The sequence below is a fragment of the Miscanthus floridulus genome, chromosome 7 (assembly GCF_019320115.1).
Source record: "Miscanthus floridulus cultivar M001 chromosome 7, ASM1932011v1, whole genome shotgun sequence".
In the NCBI taxonomy this organism is placed as follows: Eukaryota; Viridiplantae; Streptophyta; class Magnoliopsida; order Poales; family Poaceae; genus Miscanthus; species Miscanthus floridulus.
In genome coordinates, this window is record NC_089586.1 from 59,450,257 (window position 1) to 59,463,169 (window position 12,913).

The window sequence follows — 12,913 nt, forward strand, 5'->3', positions numbered from 1 at the left end:
TCATCCAATCCCTAAAAACTAAACCGCCTCAGCTGCGCAATGACGCCTTGGTTGACAAACTCTGTCTCGACTAAAAAACACGCCCACTGACAATACCCCCAGATGATTCTGCCCGAATCTACCAAGGGCTCGGCGGCTACACCCATGGGTGCGCTCGCGCGCACCCGCCGACGAAACGAAAACCTCCCCCACTGGCAACACGAAAAACCCCCTCGAACGATTCTACCCGAATCGTGCCGAGGGCTCAGGGGCTACACCCGCGGGTGCGCTCGCGCGCACCCGCCATCAAGAAAAAAATCCCCCAGACGATTCTTCCCGAATCGCTCGGGGGCTCGGGGGCTCCTGTCGGGTTCATAAACCCGGGGTCCCTCACGGATCAACTTCCCAACAGAGGCTCGACCCAAGCAGACACCGCGCAACTCGTGGGCCAGCCCAAGTACCTAAACGACAGGCAAGAAGGGCGATCCAATCACCGACCGGAAGGCCTGGCTGAGGAGGAACGACGTCCGCTTCCGACTCCGGCCCATCTATCCGATTGGAGCATCCAAATTAAGGTTTTGTGTGATTTCAAGCCGGGCCGGTGTATCACTCTCCATTCAAATTAAGGGGGTGTTTGGGACTGTCCCATTCCATGTTTTTCCAGCTTCGCTCCATGTATTTTAGCAAAATAGGATCAGCTCCACCCACTCTGCTCGAGGAAAAAAAAGATGGAGTTGTGAGAACACCTAAAGGGGTGCTCCACAAGATCACAAACTCAGGTTTTATGTGGAGCTACTCTACGGTGGAGTTCGTGAAGCAGAGTTCGTGAAGCAGTCTCAAACGCTATCTAGTAAATAGTTATCTCCACCTTACAAATGAAAAGCATATTCTCATCACAGGGCAAACACACAGTGCTATGTGATAACCCAAACGCTCTCGGTGTCCTCGGTCAATGCCCGAAATTTTTGGCCAACCAGACATGGGCATGCATCCAAACACACCCACATCACCCTTGATCTCGTCTTCTTCACGTCAGAATCCTAGTAGATTTAATAAATTAAATTTTGGTTAGGACTGACTCTAAATGAATAACGTAATTAATTAAGCCTGCTGCTCGGCCGTCACGTCGTGAGAAACTCTAGTTTGTACATGGCTCTGTCTGGTTGCGATTGCGGGGATGCGTTCTCGCCCGGTTCATGATTCCTTGTCCAATCTAATATAATATATCTGCAGGGGGGACACCATGTAAGGTTCTTTGTATATATGATGGCATTCTGAACTGCTCCAAGCAGTTGCTGAAGCCAGCTATTTGTGAAAAATGGTTTCTAATCCGCCTGCCAAAATTGCATCATGTACTCCATGGCTGTTGGTGTAAGGCTCCGCTACGGTACTCCAAGCAATTAGGCTCTATTCACTAGTTGTGTCGTCCAGCTAGCGCTGGTGTAAGACATGGGAGAAGAACAGGAGTATACGACGTGTTGAAGAAGAACAGGTACCTTGTACGTCTATGCCTTGAAGGCTAGAGCTCGAGAAGCATGAAGAATTAGCTATTCCCTCCATCATGAAAAAATAGATTTCTAGGCTGAAAATTTGTTCATGAATAAATCAGCTTCTAGGCTCTCATAGAGTTAGCTATTCCCTCCATCCCTAAAAGAATACTCCCTTCGTCCTTAAATAAATCAATTCCTAAAATCCGTGTCAGTTAAACTTTTTTAAGTGTGGCTAACTTTATAGAAAAAAGTGACAATATTTATGACATATTTAAGTGTGCTAACTTTCTAGAAATTCGGTCAAAGTTGAAAAGTTTGACTTAAGACAACTCTAAAAATCTATTTATTCAGGGACAGGCCTTGTTCGGCTGACTTGAACCTGTCTTGATCCGCTTTATTTTTTATCTGGAACAGTGTCTTTCATCATAAAATTTCAGCATCAACAGTGTTTTCAGTCGTGAACAGTGTTTTTGTGTCAGCCGAACAAGGCCAGAGGGAGTAGATTTTTGGGCTGAAAATTTGTCCATGAATAAGTCAACTTCTAGGCTCTCACCACCATCACACCTATTTATTTCCTCAAAGTTTCCAGCGGTCAACGTACCCATTTATTTCTACTGACATCATGCACCGATGGTTGATATAGTACATACAATGACATTTATTATATTATTAGAAACACCAAAACTCATTGCTCTAACTTCTCGATAAGTGGTGAATGCAGTTAAAGTTAAGAAGCTTAATGAGGAGTAGTAAGGTCTTTTTTCTTGTATGCTAATCTATCCTAAACTTGTTAGAAATCTATTCTTTCATAGGACAGAGGGATAACTAAATTGGTCCTGCTCATTACAACGTAAGATGCTAATCTATCAGCACGACGCAGACAACAGTCTAACGAGCTGTCCTTGGGCCGAGCAAGCTAAATTCTTTAGATCGTCTAGGTGTGGATCCAGTGGGTGAGTTCTTTTCTCTTTGGGATAATCGGTGACTTAGGGATTCAGAGAGAGTAGGAGACAGAGAGAGAGAAAGGGAAATGTAGGAACATCTGACCGTCGGAGGAGCTCCCTGCCTTCGCTGGTTCGTCGATGAAGATCTGCACACGGCAGCGACGGTCGGAGTAGCGGTGAAGACCGTGGTGGCGCGGTGCAGTGGCGGCGGCGGTGCTTCCCGTCACTGGCTGCGCCCCTCTGTTAGATCGGAGTAGGGTTTCTAGGTGGGGCGTACGGCTCAGGCGAACCTCGTACCGAGAGCCGCCGACCCCACCTCTATTTAATGCGCAGTGTGACGGGGGCCCGCCAGCCATAGATGGACTGGGCGCCCTCGATCAGGGCGCGAGGTCAAGGCCCAAGTGGCCGTTGGGCCACTGTGGTTGGGAGATCAAACCAACATTCTCCCCCTTGATCTCAACTCATACTTTAACTTTAAACTTTGACTTGAATCATTTTCACTTTTATTTGTTCCATCACAGATTAGTGCATAGAGCATGCTTTATCGTCACGGTCAATCGCCGATAGACTTAACAGCTACAATACACATCTCTGTTCTGAAACAGATTCTTTAACTTTGGGCCCTTTGTTGTCCGGAAATCATAGGCTATACCATGAACCCATGTCGACTGTGTGTTCTCCAAACACACTGGGTGGTAAGCCTTTTGTACGCAGATCCGCAAGCACTTGCTTGTTACTTATATGTTCAATACTTTTAGTATGATTCTGGACTTTCTCCTTCACAACGTACAACTTTAACGTCAATGTGTTTGGCAGCACACTTGACCCGTTGTTATAGGAGTGAACTACTTCAATGGTTATTGCTGTTGTATACCATTATCAATTCCGGGTGTAAGTTCTTTTAACCACTTCGCCTGTCCTTAAGCCTCATAACAAGCTATACCATGGGTATGCATCTTTGATGACATCATAACTGTTTCTTTGGAGCTTTTCCACAATAAAACTCCAACTGCGAGTGTTAGCTACTATGTGGGTTTCACTAAACATCTCGCCAAAATATAACATTTGTACCCACAACTATTTGAGAGTACTTATTCTTTCTTACTTACCATGAGGCCTATAAATCTTTGCACAATTGCAAAACATTCTCAACTCCATTCCAGTGATCTATATCTGGACTGGACTTCTGCCAAAAACATCCCGGATACATAAACTGTGTAAGGGTAAGTTCTTGCTTATAAGCATTCAGTAAGCTTCCAACAACTAAAGCATATATGACGTCCATTTGATCGATCTCACATTTATTCTTGGAACACTGAAAGTTCCGAAAACTATTACCCTTGACTATGGGAACAGGCGCAGGTTTATTCACATATATACTTTATTTCTTTAGAATCTTCTCTAAGTATACACTTGAGATAGTTCTAATACCCCTTTTCCTTTTATCTCGGTAAGTTCCAATTCCTGGAACGAATGATGCTTTACCAAGACCATTCTCATTGAAACTTGAGGACAAGAACTGCTTCTTCTCCAATAGTAGATTAACACCACTACTAGCGAGTAAGGTGCTACCCACATGCAGGATTAGGAAAATAAATTTCCCATGTTTAAACTTTGCATAAATACAATTGTCCTCTACATTCTCTTTAAAACCCAAACTTTCTTATTGTACTGTCAAACTTCAAGAACCACTATCTTGAAGCTTACTTTAATCCATAAATGGATTTCTTTAGGCAACATCCCTTTACGTTCTTTTCCTTCCACGACAAAACCTTTTGAGTTATGCCATGTAAACTTTTCCATACAAATCCCCGTTGAGGAATGTGTCTTTACATCCTTCTGATGTAACTGTAAATCGTAATGTGCCACTAATACCATTATGATTCTAAAAGAATCCTTGCATGCTCATTAATCTATTCCTTCTCTTTATGTAAATCATTTCACCACAAGTGGCGCTTTATAGCTTTCTATATTCCCTTCCGATATCTTTCCATATTCCCTTTGGAGTCACCTTTGTCTTGTAGACCCATTATAGCCTACTGTTTTGGCTCCATTAGGAATTTCTTCTAAGTCCCAAACATCGTTGGTATTTATCGATTTCATTTCATGTTCCTTTGCTTCTTGCCATTTAGACGAGTGAACGCCTATCATGGCTTCTTCAAATGAGGTGGAATCACTCTCTATTTGAATTTCTTTCTTAACTTTTACTTCTTAGTCACCATAAATATCTGATTTTCTTATTCTTTGAGACCTTCTAGGCCCTCGTGGCACTTCTTTCATATGGGGCTATTGTTACTCTTCATTGCCAAAAGGCAATTGTTCTATAGCCTCGTGTATCATAAGATCCTTGTTTACTTATTCATCCTCTTTAAGAGCTAACATCTGGTGTTGTATATGTCAAACAACATCAGCATGTATAAAGCAATTTGTTGCTCTAATAAACACTGTAGTGGATATATAATCCCATTTCTATTTAAGCCTTAGGTATCTACATACCATGCTCCCCCAGATTACTCCATCTTCTGTAAAGATGGTGTATCTTCAAATTTCTTATTTTGGGTTTAATCTGCTAAAAAACTCATACGGCGCATTTAGCACCGCCTTGATAACTCTGAACTCGTCCAGTATGAATACTAGCCGACTTTGCTATCTTCCCATCGGAACTATAAAAAGTCTAGGAATTTAGCTATTTCTTTACTTTAGGGGTATCATTATTATGATCGTCTTACTCCCTCAACGATCACAATCATCTTTTATAGATCACTTTTACCTTCAATGCATAGTATGCATTGCATTATCTGAAGTATGGGAAAGTATCTTTCTTAATTGTCTTTCTTAATTAATCTTACATTTCTCCCCCTCGAAATGTGGTATGAACTTTTCTACCACAATTTCGAAACGTTTAGAACTCTTGTGAATAAGGAAACTTTGATTACTTACTTCATCCACATGATTACATCATGCAAACAAAATTCGTATGGGAGTACATTTTTCTCATTACACTTCAAAACTCAATATAGTCTATTATTAACAATACTTCTGCAAGTCATGCTTGCATATCATTCTTATCTTTTGGTTCACATGCAACTTTCTTTTGTTCTTAAACTCATTGAGTACTTAATGACCATGACACATTCAGAGTGTACGGTCAATACTATGATAGCATAAAAGCTACCTCAAACTTCTCTCCATGTGCGGGATACACTTAGAGCACATGAGTCATCACATCCTTCTCCCGCCATGCGGGATAAGTACTTTGCCAAACTCTCCCGCCATGCAGGATTGGTTAACATATGTACTATGCCAACTTTACCCCGCCATGCGGGTATTTTCTCAAACTTTTCCTGCCATGCGGGTACTATCATAAACTTTTTCCCGCCATGCGAGATATTCCTTTGAACGGACATAATTGCCAGTATTGGCTCGTGTTCAATCATCAAATTCAGAAATAAATCCGAATATTCTTTTAACACACATATTTAATCCAATGTTAGTCAAATTAAGCATGTATATGACTTTTACAACTCTCATAAGTGAAACTGAAAATAAATTCTTCTCCACAGAGAGTACATAAAAGACATTTATCAATGAAGACTCTCATTGATCTATCTCTTTTCTTGGATCAATATCCTAGAATTCTTTTCTTTTGAAGCCATTCTTTAAAGGGAACACAGTCCCTTAACCAATGATATTCTTTCATACATAACTTGCCCTTAGGCATTTCATCATCTGAGTCACAAGTACCCAGCTCATTTCTCTTTCTGCCTTCAAGAATGAAAGCATGGAGGTCTTTTGTCTGAAAAATATTCAACAATAATGCTCATTAAACTTTGAAAACTTTATGTTCTATTCTATATCACCGTTGGGCAGAAATAGAATAAAACATCATTCTTATACATTAATTCCACATCACCGTTGGGCAGAAATGGAAATAACGTATAGAAATTCAATAATCTTGAAAACATAGTACTGCTCCTCAAAATTAAATTCTCCCGTTGGTTTGAATTTAATTAGAAGACAATCAACTTCATCGCAGCGGAAACATGAAAATACATTTCTCTAGTTTAAGAGCATTCCTTGATCTTTATCTTTTTTCTGAAAAATTGGTCACTTTGATGCAAAATTCATCAGAGATTTAAACTTTAAACATTAAACTCATAGAATTATAATATTGTTATCATCAACGTTGGTCAGAAAATAACAATACCATAATTCAACTTTAAACTTAAACTCATAAATAAACTTATAATATTGTTATCATCAACGTTGGTCAGAAAATAACAATATTATAATTTATCTTAACTATCAACCGACTATTCCTCCAATTAAAATTTTCCAGCTGATTCTAATTTTAACTAGAGGATAAACTTTTCATCATTTACTGAATAACTATAACTGCTCTTCAAATTTGAAGACAATAAACCTTTAACTTTGCAGCGAAAACTTGACAAAATTTCTTTATCTACTTTTCAGAAGCATTTTACTATATTTTCTACTCTCTGGAAAATCTAACACGTTGGTGCAATTTTACCAGAAATTTAAACCTTCAAAATTGATCAAAAATCATTTAAATCTGCTTCTGAAAATGATAAAACAAAAAACCATGAGCTACCCTTTAATTCTATTCTTTTGGCCCACCTCAGAAAAGTGGCCTGTGGCCCATTTGCGCGCGGCTTTGCCGCGGCCCAGCTCTGTGCGCGCCGCGCTCGGCCCGTGGGCTAGCAGCACAGCAGCAGCAGCGCAGACGCGGCCCGTGGCTCAGCACCCGGCGCGCAACGCTCGCTCCCCCGCGCCCAGGCCGCAACCTGGGCCTGGGCCGGGAATTCGTCGCCCCGCCTGGGCCTCATTCAGCCCGGCGAATCGTGGCCATTCATTTTGATCGGACGACCATGCGTGACTTCCGCAGGAACAAAACCCCGCCCGCCGGTCGCCCCTCCCCAAACCCTAGCTCATTTCGTTCTTCCTTTCTCTCCCTCCGCTCTTCTCTCGCCACCGGCAAGCCGCCGCAAGGGAGCTCGACGTACCAGTGCCAGGAAAGGAGCTTTCGGCAGGAGAGTATGGCGCCACCGTGAGGCCCTTCGCCGGTGCACGCGTGCGGCTGCGCGCGGCCCCGTCGAATGGCCTTGCGACCGGCGCCCCTTTTGGTTCGAGTTCGCGCGCGCGCGAGCACAAGACAGCAGCGGCGCGGCTCCCTGATCTGGACCGGCGGCGAGCTCGCATAGGAGATCGGCAGCGCTGTCGGGCCTCTTTCTCCCCGCGCGATGGCGGTTGCGACGGCGACGAGAGAACCAGGTAGGTCCCTCCCCTCCATCCATCTCTCTGTGTTCATTTAGGGTTAGGGTTAGGGTTAGGGTTACGGGTACCCCTCCCCTTTCTCTCTATTCTTTGCTTTTCCTGTCCCCAATCTAGATCTACGAACTAGACTGGGATTTTAGGGTTTCGATTCCTCTTTCTTGATCCATTGTTAATTACTTTGAATCATCTACTTCTCTGTTTTTCTTTCTATTTCTTTCCCCGAGATCTGGTCGCGGGTTTAGGGTTCGGATCAAGCAGTCTTGAAGCCGAGCCCCTTCCGTCTTCACCCAGCTAGGGTTTAGGGTTTGATGAACCCTTTGTTTTTCTTTTCTTTCGATCCAAATCGGATCTAGCTCCGTTCTGTTCTTTTCTTTGCCCCGATCTGGATCCACATACGGCCATACTAAAACTGGCTCTGGTACCATTGTTAAATTCTTTAGATCGTCTAGGTGTGGATCCAGTGGGTGAGTTCTTTTCTCTTTGGGATAATCGGTGACTTAGGGATTCAGAGAGAGTAGGAGACAGAGAGAGAGAAAGGGAAATGTAGGAACATCTGACCGTCGGAGGAGCTCCCTGCCTTCGCTGGTTCGTCGATGAAGATCTGCACACGGCAGCGACGGTCGGAGTAGCGGTGAAGACCGTGGTGGCGCGGTGCAGTGGCGGCGGCGGTGCTTCCCGTCACTGGCTGTACCCCTCTGTTAGATCGGAGTAGGGTTTCTAGGTGGGGCGTACGGCTCAGGCGAACCTCGTACCGAGAGCCGCCGACCCCACCTCTATTTAATGCGCAGTGTGACGGGGGCCCGCCAGCCATAGATGGACTGGGCGCCCCCGATCAGGGCGCGAGGTCAAGGCCCAAGTGGCCGTTGGGCCACTGTGGTTGGGAGATCAAACCAACACAAAAACGTTGGTGGCCCCCTCCCGCCCCCCCCCCCCCCCCCCCCCCCTCCTCCCAAAAAAAAAAATCAGGATTCTCTGAGACAGAAATAAAGCATTGGATCGAACTCTTCTTGCTGCTAAGATATCCCCGTTGCTTTTGTGTCACGCTCCGCCACTGCCTGGTGCGGAACGGGGTAGATCCCCGGCCGGTTGCTCCTCCCTCTGGAGCCTTAACCACTGGGCATCAAGTATGCATTTGTTTCCTGGAAATACGGTGTGTCGGTGTGCACGGAAGAGACAAGAAACGAAGCTACTGTATACGCAAGGAAAGTAACCAGCATCTCCAGCTAGCCAGCCAGCAGCTAGCCAGGGATGATGATCACTTGAGATCAATTATCCGATCCTGCTGCCTGGTTTTTAATCAAAACTAATATATCTAGGTTCTTGTACGTCTAATACAAAACTGCTCCCTCTGGATGTCTTGGCTATAAATATGTACTCCGTATATGATACAGGCAGTGTGCATATATGCACATTATATATCGTTGCATTGCAACTAACACCGACGATGGAAGAATACTTTGTTGGCCTGCCATACCCATACTTGTGCTTGTACGGCTCCTGCCTCCTGCTTGCAGTCGTCGTCGCCCGTGTCGTCCTCAGCGGCAGCGGCAGGAAACCAGCTGGCCTGCCTCCGGGCCCATGGCAGTTGCCGGTGATCGGCAGCCTCCACCACCTGGTGCAGGGGCTCCCGCACCACACCATCCGCGACCTGTCCCTGCGTCACGGCCCGCTGGTGCTGCTAAGGATCTGCGAGCGCACGGCCATCGTGGTCTCCTCCGCTGAGGCCGTGGGGGAGATGCTGAAAGGCCACGACGCCGCCTTCTCGGAGCGGCCGAGCAGCCCGGGCATCGAGGAGCTGTCGAGGCACGGGCAGGGAGTCATCTTCGCGCCCTACGGTGACCACTGGCGCCTGCTGCGCCGGATCCTCATGACGGAGCTGCTCAGCGCGCGGCGCGTGGAGGCGTTCCGGCGCATCCGCGAGGACGAGGCGGCTCGCCTGGTCTCGTCGCTGTCGTCGTCGTCCCTGCCTCCGGGAGCGGGAGGACAGCCGCCCGTCGACATGGACGAGCTGCTGGAGGTGTTCATCGCCGACTCCTCCGTGCGCGCCATCTTGGGCGACCGGCTGCCCAACCGCGCCGCGTTCCTGAGGATGATCAAGGCAGGCCAGGACCCGTCGTCGCTGTTCGACCTCCGCGACCTGTTCCCGTCGTCGCGGCTCGTGCGGATGCTGCCGCGGAGCCGAAAGGCGGAGCGGCACCGCCAGGAGATGTTCCGGCTCATGGACGACATCCTTGTGAGCCACAGCCAGAGGAGGACTACGGATAGCGGCCAAGACGGGGGCGGAGGCGGCGTCGAGCAGGACAGCATGGTCGACGTGCTGCTCAGGATCCAGAAGGAGGGCGACATGCGTGTTTCTCTCAACCATGGAGTCATCAGGGCGGTGCTGATAGTAAGTACTCCATAAGCTCTCTTATTAGCTTATTCCTATACTTGAAACGAATTTTACAATAATCTTATATACTTACGCATACATATGCGTTCGTTGTTGGTCAGGATGCGGTTGGTGCAGCACTTGACACATCAACGACTACCCTCCGGTGGGCTATGGCCGAACTCATCGCAAACCCAAGGGTGATGCACAAGGCGCAGCTAGAGATTCGACGCGTCATGGCAGGGCAACAACGAGTACATGAGGCGGCTCTAAGGGACCTACACTACCTGAAAGCAGTGATCAAAGAGACATTACGACTGCACCCTCCTGCCCCGTTCGTCCCAAGGGTATGCTTGGATGATCGCATCAAGATCCAAGGGTACCATGTGCCGCAGGGGACAATAGTCGTCGCGAACGTTTGGGCTATTTCCAGGGACCCTAAGTACTGGGAGGACCCAGACATGTTTATACCAGAGAGATTTCAGCAGGGTGACCCTGACCACCGCTGTTTCGACTACAGGGGGTTCGATTTTGAGTTCACTCCTTTCGGGGCTGGGCGGAGGATGTGCCCTGGGACAAGTTTCGCTCATAAGAACGTTGAGATTGCTCTGGCTAGCCTCCTGTACCATTTTGACTGGAAGCTGCCAAATGGAGCTAAACCGGAGGAGATTGACATGACGGAGCTCTGGGGTGTTACTGTCACAAGGAAGGCTAAGCTATTTCTGCATCCCATTCCTTGTATTCCTCCAGCTGTTGCATCGATTGATGGATAAACCATTTTCATTCACACACATATGTTGGCATCCGGCCCGTTCCTTGTATATATTCCATCTGTAATTAAGATGAATAACATTTTCAAGGACAAATAAAATAACCCTGTAATTACTCGGTCAAATTTGGCTTGTGTAATTGTGACCATTATTCGCCTCTCCTTTATTTTTTTGCGCCACATCGCCGGCCACTTTGCTCCTTGAGAAGTCAACTAGCATTTGTTGGATACCGAGCCTAGTGTATTTTTTGTGCCACATCGCCGGCCACTTTGTTCCTTGAGAAGTCAACTAGCGTTTGTTGGATACCCAGCCTAGTGTCAGTTTGTTAATTGGCAAACACGCAGCGGCACGCCGGCAGGCTACAGGTCAGACTGTCTTCTTCTTTTCTGGAGAAGAACTAGCCCATCGTACAATATAATGTCTTGGCTAGCTTATCTTTTGCTATTCTACAAAAATACCTTTCCCTGTCATTTTTGAAACCGTAGTGGACAAACGAGTGGTAGTGAAAACTACCTATATATACTAGTCATGACCTATTGTTTTTTTCGTGGGTTTCTGAAAGAATCATTGCAAATACGGTATACTCTCATAAGTTATAGGACCATATTATACTCAAGAACCATAAGAATTTATTCGAATTGATTGATATTTCTCACAAAAAATATTTTAAAAGGGGGCTAGTACAGTTAATCTTTAGGTTGAGAGGAGAGATCGAATCTGTAATTGGGTATATAATAATGTTTGTTGAGGCAGGTCATTTCAGTGTCCAGAGAAACGTAGCTCGTTGAGGTAGGTCATTGCAATGTCCAGCAATAAAAAGTAATAGTCTGGATCTATTAAAAGTCAGTGTATTGCTATAAGTAAAGTTAAAAAGTTTTTACTCGCAAGTGTTACCATATTATTGATCTAGTTTTTGAATGTCATAGTCTGGATCTATTAAAAGATATATAAGAAAAATAAAAAATCCAGTACAAATTCAAGTATGGAAAGAGACTATGGTATAATTCAAATAATAATACAACTTGATTAAAAGATAAGGAAACTACAGGCAATGCCTATGATAGGGATAAACCGCATACCACATAATATGGAGTAGTATATTCATGTGAGTAGTTAGTGCTTGCATGATCATGAAGTAGCTCAGTACATGTACGTACGTAATAGAACTCAGTTTTGTCTTGACCCAATTAGCCCTGCATCATCATCATTTAATTATTCGGTCAAATTTGGCTTATGTAATTGTGATCATCCGCCTCTCCTTTAATTTTGCGCCCCATCGCCGGCCACTTTTTTCCTTGAGAAGTCAACCAGCGTTTGTTCGATACCAAGTGTCAGTTTGTTAATTTGCAAACACGCAGCGGCATGTCTGTGGCCTAGGAGCCGTTTGTTTCGACGTTTTCACCCCGTGACCCGTTCACAGTGTAAATGGGTAACATTAGTTTCTGTTTGGGATGTCCAGCCCATACAGTCCCAATAAAAGAAACTAGTAGTTTCTATAACATAGAATATCGCACAAAAAAAAGTACTGCTTTCCAACCCATGGTTTCTATGAGTAATAACTATTTTCTCTTTCTCTCTCCCAACTCTATTTTTTCCTCCAATGGGAGTGCGACACGAGCTCCCTAGAAACTGGTGGTTTCTCCCCAATGGCGATTTCATGGTTTCTTGGTGCATTGGGTCAAGAGTAGATCTGGTTTCTTCATGAAGAAACCATTTCTATGATTTTTGCTCTCTTTCTTCATTAATTACATTGCCATGTCAGTATTTTACTTACATGCCAAGTCATTTAATGAGGATAGAAACAATCATCAATGCACCATTGGACTGTCCTTACACCGTGAATCGATCCGGCCCCATAGACCGCGGTGCCCTAGTACTTCGAAGGTGTTCATTATTTTTTGTTCAACCTTAATGTCTTCCCCCTAACACAACGTTTCAAACTTCGAAGGATGATTTTCTTTTTCTTTAGGATTTTTTTCCCCCTGTCATCAGCACGTGCCCTAGTACTTGAAAGAACCTGAAGACACGCATGTATGTGATGTGCATATTTGTCTGGTTTAGATT

At 45.1% G+C, this 12,913-nt stretch overlaps 1 protein-coding gene across 1 annotated transcript; it reads left to right on the plus strand.

Annotated features, from left to right (window-relative positions):
• The first annotated feature begins 9,078 nt into the window (after positions 1-9,078).
• On the plus strand, positions 9,079-10,898 carry LOC136463299 (desmethyl-deoxy-podophyllotoxin synthase-like). Its single transcript, XM_066462306.1, has 2 exons — positions 9,079-10,097; positions 10,202-10,898. The coding sequence occupies exons 1-2, from the start codon at positions 9,153-9,155 to the stop codon at positions 10,850-10,852; spliced, it is 1,596 nt and encodes a 531-aa protein (XP_066318403.1). The 5' UTR covers positions 9,079-9,152; the 3' UTR covers positions 10,853-10,898.
• The last annotated feature ends 2,015 nt before the right edge of the window (positions 10,899-12,913 follow it).